General features: G+C 35.7%; 1 protein-coding gene across 5 annotated transcripts in view; it reads left to right on the top strand.

Annotated features, from left to right (window-relative positions):
- Window positions 1–817: 817 nt before the first annotated feature.
- Window positions 818–14,213, top strand: part of LOC145672878 (uncharacterized) — a 101,273-nt gene continuing 87,877 nt past the window's right edge. For 2 of the 5 annotated variants that reach the window (XM_081742060.1, XM_081742059.1), the window contains exons 1-2: window positions 3,833–6,940; window positions 9,472–9,671. In XM_081742060.1, coding sequence (XP_081598186.1) covers window positions 6,762–6,940; window positions 9,472–9,671 — 379 coding nt within the window. In that variant the 5' untranslated portion in view covers window positions 3,833–6,761. Of the gene's footprint in view, window positions 3,419–3,832; window positions 6,941–9,471; window positions 9,672–14,213 lie in introns of those variants that run through there. The other 3 variants (XM_081742061.1, XM_081742062.1, XM_081742063.1) reach the window with 3 other exon arrangements.

The raw sequence follows: 14,213 nt of genomic DNA, 5'->3' as shown, positions 1-14,213 counted from the left end.
TATGCTATTAATGTGGATTTTTTTTGTTTGTTCGTTTGTTTGTTTATACTTTACCACATTACTAAGAGAAAGAGTATGGAAAAACAGATCAACACATACACAAATGTGAAAATAAAAATAGATAGGCAATTATTGTATAACTTTGGTAATGCTAGGGTTAATAGACGGTAACGGAATGGAATGGGAAATATGACAATGTTAATCCTATACTCCGCGTCACCTGAATTGGCGTATGGTATCAGCCAATAAGCTCGCAGTGCGATGTTACTAAACTTTCAGGGAGGAATCGAATCATTCATAATTGATTTTGTTCGTATTTGTGAACAATTATGAATGATTAGATTCCTCCCTGAAAGTTTAGTAACATCGCACTGCAAGCTTATTGGCTGACGCCATACGCCAATTCGGGTGACGGAGTATAGTTACCGTGCTTTTTGCCATAATTTATTTTCCTATGACACGCCACGATTATAATATAAATATGCTATGTTGAGCTGTCCATTTGTTTGCTGCTTGTGGTAACTTTCTGTAAATAAATACATATATAAAGACAAATAGGTTCAAGTTTTCAGTTTGAAGATCTAACAAACATATCACGACCAGACTTCTTGGGCGAATAGCATTAGAGATAGACAGACAGACAGACTAGAAATAACTAGCAAACAGCGTCGATATGCACGTTTCACAGAAACTTAGTTTTTAGATTTTTTAAAAAATGTCTCTGTTATTTTAAGCTTTATAGTGCTGTGTAGTTGAGTTATGGTTAATTGTTTCTTCTGCAAACAATTTCAATATGATTTTTTTTTTTTTTTTTTTTTTTTTAGGTGGGAGGTTACCTTAAAGTGTAACCGATCCGGGGTGGTACCACCGTGCCAAGAGATATGTATCTGAGGGAGAGGTCTTCGAAGCCCTGACTCAGATATAGCTTGGCATTGCCGGATATTTGTTTCCTCTGAACGTGCCAGCAATCCAGAAGTTTAATCGGCAGAATATACCAGTAATGGTTCTAAATTTTATGTTCTAGTAATTTCAGTCTCATCATCAATTAAAACTGGTATACATTTTTATACTTGCTTCTGCATCAGATTCTCAACGAATTTACAAGTTTTAATGCAGTTTTCTGTGGCGTAGTAAAACCATAATAGTCTGTACAATAGTGAAAACTGGATTCCATTGGGACAATACGTTTTAAAGTTATTGACAAGAGAACGTTTCGAGCTCCTTCGTGGCTAAGCGGTTAGCGTACGCTCCTTTGGTGTGGGTGACTCGGGTTCGATTCCCGGTGGGAGCTCATGTGATTCGGATTCCACGTTAATTGCTAGGTCCACGTCTCATATAGCCTCGCTGCTGAAAGGGACATTCAACTCAAAATCAAACCAACTCAACTCAAGAGAACGTCTAAATTGTAGTACAAAATGCATTCTAATTAAGGTTAGGATTTTAGGGATGAAATTTGACATGGGAAAAGGAGCTAAATTACAACAATATATGGCATACTCCAGATCAATTCATGCAAGCAAAGAAAATATCTTATGTTGATAGTCTCAGATATTATTGTCTTTAACGTATGCTAAAATTTAGGACAAAGCAAGAAACTCGTATATTTTTGTTTTGTCTAAAAGAAAAAGTTCTAGGTACAAGCCGCCAAAGATGGCGCCTGAAGCGTCTTTCTCAGGTGCAAATTGCGGCAAAATATTAAAATATTTTATTTCTGGAACGGTTCAAGATATTTTGTTAGTTTTATTATTATTATTTGAAAGATAATAATTTATTGATTTAAACGATATCCTCCGTTGGAAATACATGTCGAAGTTCTCTTGGTGTAGCCCACGATTCTTTTAAATCAAAAATAATTCTTTTTCAAAAATACCAATCCCCCCAAAATTCATTTTTTGTTACTTTTGATCAGTACCATAGAGCACTACATGCTCCGACAAAGAGAACTTCAATTTTTGAAGTGAACAGATTTATAAACAAATGAAAATTTTGCCATACATGAAACCTGTTTCCGTTACCAGATTCTCACGTATTGGTCTCATGAAATCAAAACTTAATCTTACTTGACATGATATTTTAGTTCTACATAAAGATAAGTAACAGATAACAGCTTTCAAACACATTAAAGCTTCCAAAATATACCAAACAAATGTGTTCAAAAGCAACAGTATCTTCCTTTGATATTGAGTTGTCTTCCTATTGAACCAGTACGAATTAGATCACCTACAATTTTTAAAACATCACGAATTGGAAGTGAACACTGATGGTGGTGCTGTTTTGCAGACTGAAATCTATCCAGCAGCCAGTCCCATAAAGTTCAAGACAATTTAACTGATAACTGATATTTCCAACTTCTGCCTCTGCAAGCCATCACAGTCATACACATAGCCCGGAAAAACTCCTCTTTGTAGGTTTTGGCTCGTAATTTTCTTCTGCTGTTTCTGAGATCTTGGTTGGACAAATGAAATTTCTTCTTTCTTGCTCTCTAAAGGTCGCCCATCACTGCGAATCCAGATATGTCACTGCTAGATTCATTTCATTCGGGTAGTTTGGTTGGACCATTCTTGCATTTTCTGCTGACGGAGCTCTTCAACTTCCTCTTTGGGTAACAGGATGAGGGTTGTTGAAGTGTATGACTTCAACACACTTGTAAAATCCTTAGCATTCTGAATTCCAGCTGTACTTGGACGGGAAAGACTATATTTTGAGTATCGTGCTTCAGCAGGCTTCTGCACCATCGCAAAGTTCATTTCCATGACAAGCAGCACTGTATACCCACTCTATTGGCACAGAGGACTTTGTCAATTCAATTCAAACAGTTGGTAACGATTTTTGGAAGTGTCAAGCGCCACCATCAGAAATAACGATCTTTTCTACCTATGATTGGAGCGGTTCAAGAGATTTGCATATTGCCAACAATGCATCTCCTGAGTTGTGATCTGAGTCATCACTTATAACTGCAACGCTTAAGGCTTGTTTTAAAATATTTGACTCCTGTAAAAATTTTAACTTGGTCGTTACTCCAGCTCTTGTACTTCTTATTGCAGAATTATAAACTAACTCTGATCAAAATCACAGTGAACTGCTAAACATAGTTGTTCAGCCTCTACACATCCTTTCACTTTTGCAATGTATTGTTGCAATTTCTTCAAATGTTGAAGTATTCATTGCTTTCACTGCCCATTTCCGAAGCTCACCGATGAAGGTATCAATGACAACAGTTGTTTTATTGACTTTATTTTCCTTCCATGTTGCAGGTGTAACCTCAGAAGAGTTATCTGCTTTGTTTTCCAGACCAAGTGTCTGTGAGGGGAATCCTCCCTTTCTAGGGCAACCACCACATTCCTGAAACAAACAACCCTCTCGTTGTATTTCGCAGACTACTAACGACTTCACATATCGAATCAAGTCATACCTTCAAGTAAGTTCTTCCAAGTTACTACGCAAAATTCAAGATTAGTACAATACACTTATAAACAGAAGTCTCTAGGTGGGTGTGAAACGCACACTTAAGTCATAGTACATGGAATTTTGAATACTAAATGTTAAACATAACTTTCTTACAAGGCTGTCTGTATTCTTTATTATAAATTAACGAGAAATGTAACAGTTTCGGAAGTATATCACTTCCTTCTTCAGACTACTATTTCAACTGAAATCATAGATAACATAACATAATTTGTTATCTCTACCAATCAAGAATCATCTTTTTCATTAAAATTCCTACTTAATTTTTAATGAAAAAGATGATTCTTGATTGGTAGAGATAACAAATTATGTTATGTTATCTATGATTTCAGTTGCAGTAGTAGTCTGAAGAAGGAAGTGATATACTTCCGAAACTGTTACATTTCTCGTTAATTTATAATAAAGAATACAGACAGCCTTGTAAGAAAGTTATGTTTAATTTATGTTTAAGATGGACACAAGGCCTTTTTATAAAAATATCTATACTAAATGTTCCTTTTCACTACTTTTTCTCCTGCAATTGTTATAGTGATAGTTTCTTTTTTATTGGTTCTGTGACCTGTGACGAGAACAGTTCCATTTATCTTCCAAATAAAATGACTGTGGAATTTGAGCATGGGCTTCATTCACACAGGGTCATAAAAGGGATCTGGTTTTTCAAACATTTCTTTTGCAGACCTCACATTTTTAGCTTTGCCTACCATGTATTTTGTTGCAGATGGAATGTGGTGCAGTTTGTACCTTTGAAAGGGACACTGTTGTAATAGTAAGAACTTGCGTTTTTTTATTGTAGGATTCACACGATTCAACATCTGAATTGATGTTTGACATAATTTTCAGCAGGTTACACAAGCTTCTTTCGGTTTATTTTCGTCTAAAGATAGAATTTCTGCTTTAAAGAATTTAGTCAGTTTTGCTTTGGTGTACTTTTTTTTAATTTAAAAAAAAAAAATGCTGCATCAGGAGAACTTGGACACAGAAGATATTATTTGAATCAGTAAATTATTATCTTTCAAATAAAGAACAAAAATATCTTGAACATTTCAGAGATCCAGCATTTTAATGTTTTGCGGAAAATCATACGTAAAAAATGTCACTCGAGGCTGCATTTCGGGACAGGATTTTTTTTGACATAAAAAAGGGGAGTTTTTTGTTTGCTCTGAATTTTAATATCTGTTAAATTCAATAACATCTGAGACTATCAAGTTAAGTTAACCCCCGGACTATGCCATATGTAAGATGCTTGAAAACAACACCGACAACGTTTGGGAGGTGCTTCCTGACACCAAGATAAAACAAAAAGTATAGACCAACCTGGGTGCACAAATGCTTCCTTTCCGCTGCCAAAAACTTGAAAAAATGAACTTAACAAAAAGATCGAGAGTTCCAAAACTATAGGACTTACCCTAGTCAGGTCATGACTTCACTTAGAAACTAGTATATGTCTTATCCAAATATCCAAGTTTCAGAATCTTGCAGTACTTCTACAACATTTTTTATAAAGGTAGGTGGTGAATACTTCAAATTATATGCCCATAGCCAAATTCCCTCTATAAAAATTGTTGCTTGAATTCCTTAGGGTTCTGAAACATGTATTTTTGGATAGGGCACATACTAGTTCCTAAGTGAAGTCTTGACCCGACTATGATAGATCCCATAATTTTGGAGCTATGGACCTTTAAAGTTCATTTTTTCATGTTTTCGTCAGCCTATAACTCCGAAAGAAAACATTTGTGCACACAAGTTGGTCTGTACTTTTTGTCTTATCTTAGTGTCAGGAATCACTTCCTAAACGTTGTCAGTGTTGTTTTGAAACATTTTGTAAAAAGAAATAGAAAGGAAAGGAAAATCATGAAGCTGTACTTAACAATTTTAAGCATATGTAAATTGTTAACTGTAAGCGCGTCTCTATTTGGAGATAAAATCTCTTAGTGATCCTAAAATTCCTTCCCACACCCATAGAGATCAATAAGGTAAATTTCGTATTCGCTTGGAGTGGCAAATCGTCAGAAGTTACGAATTCGACAACATTCGAATTTGTGTGAAGACTAGCCGGTAGCTTTTCTTCGGCAAAACCATTCAACTGTTGACACATGGAAGTAGATACTCCACTGTTCTTTTTCTAAGCATTGTTGCTCAAAGTTCTTAATGGTAGCTCTCATATTTGTAACAGCTCTGTCTGCAAATCATAAATATTTGGTTAAAGACGTCGATGCAACTTTGAAATTGTACACATGTGTCGTTTTGAATCCACGGAAAGCACATCTTGTGAAAATTCTTGCAGAACAAAGAACACACCCAATGCCGTTGACTAAGAAATTTGAAAATAATAATAACCAACAAAAATGAGTAGAGCGGATTAGGCGCAGATTAAGGAAAATCTCCATACTCAACTGCAAGCAGCGTCCTGTATTTAATTTTAATTTGTTAGGGGCAGGCCAGTTTTTTTAAACTTAGTCGTCTTGTCAATTTTATCACAGGTTACATAATAACTTTTTCATATTATAGATGAGCTTGTGTCATCAACATAATTGTATTTGCTAATGTTATGTCATTTGGCAAGCCATTTACAAAGAAGAAATAGTATGGATCCTAATAGCGATTCCTGGGGAACTCCGGTAGCAATACTTTTAAATTGAGATTTATAGGTTCCTGATTAAGCCGTGTCTGTTTTAAATATTATTTCAACAGCTTACACACTTATGTGTTAACAACGCCTCCTAAGCCATAACCGTGAAGTTTATGAATAAGAATTCTGTGAAGGTGACAGAGTCAAAAGCTTTGGATAGATCCAGAAACTTTCCTATTCATTGTCTGCCTTTATCCAGGGCTCTTGTGATCTCACTGATATAACTCTAAATTGTGATTTCAGTTAATTTGGGTTTTTGGAAAACAAACTGTGTAGTTGAAATTGTATTATGTTTAGGTAACAATAGTATAATTTGAGAATCGCTTCGTCTATGATTTTTAAAAATAAAGACAACAGCGAAGTTAGTTTATAATTTTCGATATTTGTTTAGTTTATCTTTTTATGTAATGGTTTAACCTTGTATTTTAACTTATTTTAACTTCTCCGGAAATATAAAACACTGATTCTCATTTATAAGATTTATTGTCACTTGCTATAGTATTTGGGTAAAAGGTGTTGGTTTTTATTGCGCTTAAAGTTGCATCTCTTTTAAACGTGCTTGGATAAACAAACAAATAAATTGCGGTATTTTTGAAACTATGTTGCTTTATTTTTCAGAAAATAATGTGTGTTGACCATTGAAACATGTAATTTGGAGCAATGGCGTATGTTGCATTCAAAACGAATAATGAAATGTCAATTACTTGAATCCGGTGAAGAAGTAAGGATGACCGGTGTTTCGGATGTGCCAGTGGAAGTGATCGAGGAAATATTTTCGTATCTCAGGGGAGAAGATCTCTTAGCAGCCTCACAAGTCTCTGTTCTGTGGTCAATCATTGGAAATAGGTAATCAATTTATTGTCTATAAAATACAACATAAGTCAAAATGATAGAGCCAATTTCCAAAATTTATTCTGTAAAGTCTAGAAAACATAGGTTATTATGAGACATGCGCGTCGAAAGATTAACTTTCAAAGTTTACTTTACACGCAGTATTTTCACATCCGACCGCTAAGTCAGCAGCTAGCAGTTAAGGAAAATGGCATTGATGTGATTTCTAGTTTAGCGTCCCTTTCAGCAGCGAGGCTATATGAGACGTGGACCTACAATGAACATGAACTCCCGCCGGGAATTGAACCCGAGTCCCCCCACGCCAAAGGCGCGTACGCTAACCGCTTAGCCACGACGGAGCTCAAAAATGGCGTTGATTGGAGAAAATACTCCAGAAGGTTCGGCAGGAGATGGACTATCGGCTTGATGTGTGCGGTGCTACGCAAGGTGCTCACATAGTACACTTATAATATGTATGAAGAAACATTTTACAGTTTTCTTTTCTTAGCACATGTCTCACAGTAACATATGTTTACTAGATTTAAGGTTGGTTTAAAGGGACAAGTTTTGCCGATAGATGGCACTACAGTCTTCATATATCTTCCATGCATTTTTTTATCTTTCACGAAAATTCACGATTTCTCTTACAAATTTCAACTTACAGACTTCAAATTTTTAGAAAAGGAACTTCATAACCTATTAAAGGGAACAATCCGTGTCGATTTTTTATTTAGAATTTTCCTCATGTTGAAATGGTTTGATTATTCAAATGGATATCCAAATCTTTAACAATGAAACTGTTTCAACTATGAAGAAAATTCCAAATAAAAAATCGGCACGGATTGTTCCCTTTAATAGGTTATGAAGTTCCTCCTCTAAAAATTTGAAGTCTTTAGGTTGAAATTTATAAACGAAATTGTAAATTTTCGTGAAAGGTAAAAAATACATGAGAGAGATAGGAAGACTGTAGTGACATCTATCGGCAAAACTTGCCCCTTTACACTAACCTTAAGAGAATAAATGTCTGAAATTGGTTCCAATAAATGTCTGAAATTGGGTCCATGATTTTGACACCCTGTATTGCATTAGTGATTTGTACATTAAGAGTCTCATTTTATAAAAAGAGCTCACATAAGCAAATGATGTATGCGCCTCATTATTGTATCAAGTATTTGTAACAGTAATTAAGGTGCTCCAGATAATAAGGGTGAACTCGAAATTGAGTCTTTTTACTTATCCAAAGTATTACGTAGCAGCATCTACACTTGCACGTAGATAAATTGTGTGGCGTTCGCCCGTTTATTGCCATTGTCATGTTGAATTAAAGTAGCAGATGGCGTCACAGATAACAAAACTAGTTATGCAAATTAAATCAATAATGACTTCCTGCTTATCCCAAGGTAATGCTCGAGATCTGTACGCTACCTATCGGATTCCACTACATTTAATTCAAGAAAGACTTGACATTTTATTGACATAAATTTGTATTGGTTTGGAATCAAATTACAAGAAAAAAATAAGATAACGATGTGATGACATTGTTTCGTAAGGTAGCCAAAGAGTTTGAAATCAAGTTGGTCTGAAATCGGACGTGCTTCTGAGTAGATTGATTTCATAATTAATTAATTGTAAATGAAATAGAAACAACGATTGTATTTCTGTGTTACAAATAATGGAACTAATTTTGAACATATTCTACATAACTACGAATGATATTCCAGACTTTTAGAACACTCTACGAGGGCTGATCAGAAAGTAAGGTTACAAAGCCTGCAGTGAAACGTGTATAAATTATTTCATATAACCAATAAATAGTACATACATTAGGTTAGTTTTCGACATAGTCTCCGTATTCATATTGCTTGAGACACTTGTTGTATCGTGAGATGAGTTTGAAGATTCCTTCCTGGTAAAAATCCTGTCCTTGCGTGTTTAGCCACGTTGTTAATAAGTGTTTCACCTCCTCGTCTGAAGTGAAGTGACAGTCTCCTAGGTGCTCCTATAAGTGCAGGAACAAGTGGAAGCCGCTTGGAGCGAGGTCCGGGCTGTAGCAAGGGTGGTCGATGGGTGAGCTGTGATCAAATCAGTTTATGCCGTGCTGGGTCAGCTACTCGTCGGTGACGTTTTCTCTACCAGCTAGAAACTTTCGACACAATTCTGCGACATGCTGACGAGACGTTATAATCTCTCCGTTGAACCAATACCAGCTGCCGGTGAATTTCAGCCACAGTTACTTGTTTTCCTTACAGAAATCGAATAGCTCAGCGGACTTCTCCACGAGACCTGTTTTCCAAACGAGTTATCATTTGTGTTTACGTACAACTAAACGCCGTAGGTGGTGGGTAGCTGAAAGTCCGCACAGTTACCAACTCCATGTATTAAAATTACCACCCACTCCTCATTTCTCTATAACAGACGAAACTCCAGAAATATTGGCCTTGTAACCTTAGTTTCTGATCTTTCCTCGTATATTGATTTTAACTTAAATGAACAATGATGATTAAAACAATTTGCCAACTCATATTTTTCTAAACTACATCTTTCAGCCTTGCAAAACAGGTATGTGAGTCTGAAATCCCAGAGGATATACTGGAGGAAATCGAATGCGAGATTGAAGAGGACGCTGAGAACGTATGGCTAATTGTTTACAAGAAATGGGTGCGAGATGACATCACAGTCACCAGTACCTACAGTAAAATACTTTGTGTTGATGTGGAATTTACCATTTCTTGTATGGCAGTGGACAGTAAGTAGTTTTATTTATTTATTTATTTATTTATTTAATTATTATTATTATTATTATTATTATTATTATTATTATTATTATTATTATTATTATTATTATTATTATTATTTTGCAGAACTATTAAATTAACCAATCTTCATATTTTGTTTTTCGAAATAGTTCTTGTCGTTGTAGTGTGCATTCCTCAACACCCTTTCCTGTGTTAAACTCCAAATGTAGTTTAGAAATAACTTACAGGTGAGTTGGATAAACATAGGTTCAAAATCTAGGATGTATGGTGGATGAAACACAGCTTTAATATTTCGTTCAAATAATGTCTTAGAATCTCAGCGATGGTTGTAGAACTTTACTGCGGGTAACAGTAAAAAATTTACGTATTCCGAAATTGAAAATTGTCTTCTCTTTCATTACGTGGGTTTGATTCTTGCATACGGGGCTGAATCGCCACCAGATAGGAGTAAGAGCTTGTCAATAATGGAAAAAAAAAAAATAGGAGAAATGCTTTATAACAAGAGTTTCGGATCCCTGTAAAAGGGAAAGAATTACAACTCAGTGATAGCTCTAGGTACGAGGGAGGATTAAAAACTAAGGTTACAAGGAAGATATTTCTGGAGTTTCGTCTGTTATAGAGGAATGAGGAGTGTCTGGTAATTTTAATACATGGAGTTTGCAACTATGCAAAACTTCAGCTACCAGCCACCTATGGCGCTAGTAGTAAAGAAATTAATATCGACTCGTTTAGAAAACTGGTCTCGCGAAGAAGTCTGGCTCAGTTATTCGATTTCTGTGGGCGAAACATAACCGCGGCTGAAATTCACCGGCAGCTGGTAGAGGTTTACGGAGAAATTGTAATGTCTCGTCAGCATGTCGCAGAATGGTGCCGAAAGTTTGCGCGCCCGCGTATAGACCAGAAGACCACCACGCTGTTGAAACCGTTTCTCTGGGACATCATCGACCACCCCCTCCCTACAGTCCGACCTCGTTCCCAAGTGACTTTCACCTGTTCCTACACTTATAGGAACACCTAGGAGACTGTCACTTCACTTCAGTCGAGGAGGTGAAACACTTTAAGACAACGTGGCTAAACACGCACGGACAGGATTTTTACCAGGAGGGAATCTTCAAGCTCATCCCACGATGCGATAAGTGCCTCCTCGACCGATATGAATATGAAGACTATGTCGAAAAATAAAATAATGTATGTACTATCTGTTGGCTGTATTGGTTGTATGAAACAATATATACTGTTCCAAAATTGTTGCACGATATTATTTCAATGCCGTAGTTGTAGCAGCAGAATTGGCTTCTCGAAACAATAAAATTATTGAAATTGGCCATATAAAGGAAAATGAATTTTAAACGAACATCTAATTTATAGTTACACAAATGAAACAAATGAAGATATTCCGTATATAAAACGAAAGTGTGGCAAATTTTAAGAAAATACAAAAATAACCCTTGACGTGATTTATGTGCCACTTTGAACAATACAAATTTACCTGGTAATTTCCACAGTGCCAATTAAACGAAAGAATCATCAATCCAATAATGATATCACACACCTTTTCTATTTGTGTTAACGAAATGTCAGTCGAATTATTTTTCCATTTTTTTTTATCACTCACTCACAAAACACTGTTTTTATACATTACTTTAGTTTGGGTTTATATTTGTTTGATTTCACTTCAACCTATTATTCCAAAAATGTTCCTTTTAGTAAGATTTCATGTCCAAACACAGGTAACACATTAATCCATTCGACTGTTCATATTCAACACTTTTGAAATATAATTTAGACACATGTTGATGGTTTCATATCCTTCTTCAGTCTTTGACAGTCTTTGAATTCGTACAAGATAGATGTCAGCACCTGTGAGAAAGCTACTATTTAAATACAAACCCACCTGACCGCCAAGAGGCCTGACAACCCACCTGACAACCGAAACTAGGATTACATTGAAATTTTAACTTCTTTCAGCTGGAAGCTTTTTTTTCTCTAAGATATTAAATAAAATCGCGCAACAATACACGTTTCACTGCAGGCTTTGTAACCTTACTTTTTGATCATTCCTCGTACATAAAAGTGAGGTTTTTAATTAAAAGTCTATGATTTCTAGAAAAATAATAGTAGCGTAGATTGAGATTATATATGGGAGGAAAGTGAGTGAGGGCGTGATTTGAGTGTTTGATACGATTATACTTTGTAGAAAATCGACGACAACTTTTCATAGCTGGAGAAACTCTTCTATTAACTGTCCGTTGGCCTGTCCACGAATAGCCCCGCTTCTTTATCACAAAGATTTTTTTATCAGTTTTTATTACCTAGTTGATCTGACATCGTCATTAGTTCGGTTGTTCTCATCCACGCGTGTTGGAGATATCTTTTACGCATGACGTCAAAGAGGGGAGTTGCAACTCAGAATGTCTTGAATCAGAAAGTCGCTAGATTAGAAAGTTAGGAACAGAAAGTAAGGAAAGAGCAAAGAGTTCGGTGCCAAGATACATGCCGACTACAAAATTTTATTACAAAAACATTCCTTTTGCAAACAGGTCTTCGCGGGTTATCAACCAGGTAAATACTGTTTTATGTTGCAACGTTTCGAGGGCTGACATTGTCCTCATCTTCAGGCAAATATTATGGGGCAATAGAATGCGTGGAATATATACTTTATGTGTGTTTGAATGTACTCTTCTGGTTGGTAGTTTAAATGGCGGCTTCTGGTTGGTGCTTGAAATGGCGTGATATGATTGGTGTTCATGTTCGACTCAGTAGGAATCCTGTGTCTTTGTTAAGGTTCGTTTATTTTCCTATCCCAAACTCTTGAGCATTTTGCTATTATTTTGGTATTTTTGAATATAATCTGATGTTTCTGATTGATGCTATGTTCGGCAAGCCCTGATTTTTCTGGTTTGTGTAATCTGATGTAACTGTTATATTATTTGCATCTTGACTTCAATGATCCGTCCTGTTTGTCCAATGTACGCCTTACGACATTCATATGAGATGCGGTAAACCCCAAATGTTCGAAGACCCAGATCGTCTTTGGCTGGTCGCAGTAGGTTTTTATTTTTGCTGGGATTTATGTATAGTTCTGATGTTGTACTTGGCGAATAGTCTGATAACCTTTCCAGAAGTGTTACCGGTACGAGGTAGACAGATTATGTTCTTCCGTTCTTCATTTATAGATTCTTCTGTACTTTTTTTTTCCTTTTGTTGAAGATCGCTAAAGCAGGAAGGATTGAAGAAACAAACAATAGAGTAATGGCCTTTGCTTGTTGCTCTGAATCGAATAAATGCTTCGAGTTGTCGAACTCTAAACTCAGAATCGGTCCTTTGTTCAAAACAGGTCGGTACCAAAATTGATGAGGGATACCTCGCTTAACACTACGTACTATAATATAGCGAATCTCTTAAATGACAACTGTAAATATATTTAATGGATATGTCACGATGAAAAATCAATTATAGGAAATAAATTGTTCCTACAGATCTCATTCTGTATGGAAAATAAATTATGGTGAAACAGTAAAGCTGACCATTATAAATGTCAAATAATGAAAGTAAAGGAATACCACATAAGGAGATAACTGGTTCCGGACGTATAACAGGTTTTACTGTACCTTATACAACACCTTATTACATTGTTTACCTGCTTAATTTGGCCATATATATGTGTTATACAAGATGTTATCTTAAGGTTGGTGTAAAGGGACAAGCTTTGCCGATAGATGTCACTACAATCTTCGTATCTTTCTCATGTATTTTTTAGCTTTCACTAAAATTCAAGATTTCTCTTACAAGTTTCAGCCTAGAGACTTCAAAATTTTTAGAGAAGGAACTTCATAACCTATCGAAGGGAACAATCCGTGCCGATTTTTTATTTAGAATTTTCTTTATTGTTGAAACAGTTATATTGTTAAAGGTTTCGATATCCATTTCAACAATCAAGCCATTTCAATAATGAAGAAAATTCTAATAAAAAAATCGGCACGGATTGTTGCCTTCGATAGGTTATGAAGTTTCTTCTCTAAAAATTTGAAGTCTCTAGGTTGAAATTTGTAAGAGAAATCGTGAATTTTCGAAAAAGGTAAAAAATACATGAGAGAGATACGGAGACCGTAGTGACATCTATTGGCAAAACTTGTCCCTTTAAACCAACCTTAATGAAGAATTGTTGTCAAGTAGATAAGAGAAATAATTTGTCAGCTAGGAGTCTCACTTCCTGAAAGACTTCGTGGGTTTACCTGACAGCGGCGAAGCTTAATTAGAATGTCTTTCACATGTATGTGTGTGTGTAAGATTTTCTGATTTTTTCCACGTAAAAGGTAGATTTGATGAATGAAGTGTCGAGTTTTTTGGTCATAATTTCAGATGCCATTACTTTTGTGGATGACTGTACAAGTTAAACACTTCCAGTAAAACGAAGTGTGGCCAACTTCATTAGGTTTCACGGTAGTTTTGTAGTTTATTATAAGATAACAGTGAAACTAAATGAATTATGAAGCTCTCTCATAGTTGTGTGGTAACCATATGCGCTTTCG

The sequence above is a fragment of the Thermobia domestica genome, chromosome 16 (genome assembly GCF_964235325.1).
Source record: "Thermobia domestica chromosome 16, izTheDome1.hap1.1, whole genome shotgun sequence".
NCBI lineage: Eukaryota > Metazoa > Arthropoda > Insecta > Zygentoma > Lepismatidae > Thermobia > Thermobia domestica.
This window is presented reverse-complemented; position numbering and strand designations above follow the sequence as displayed.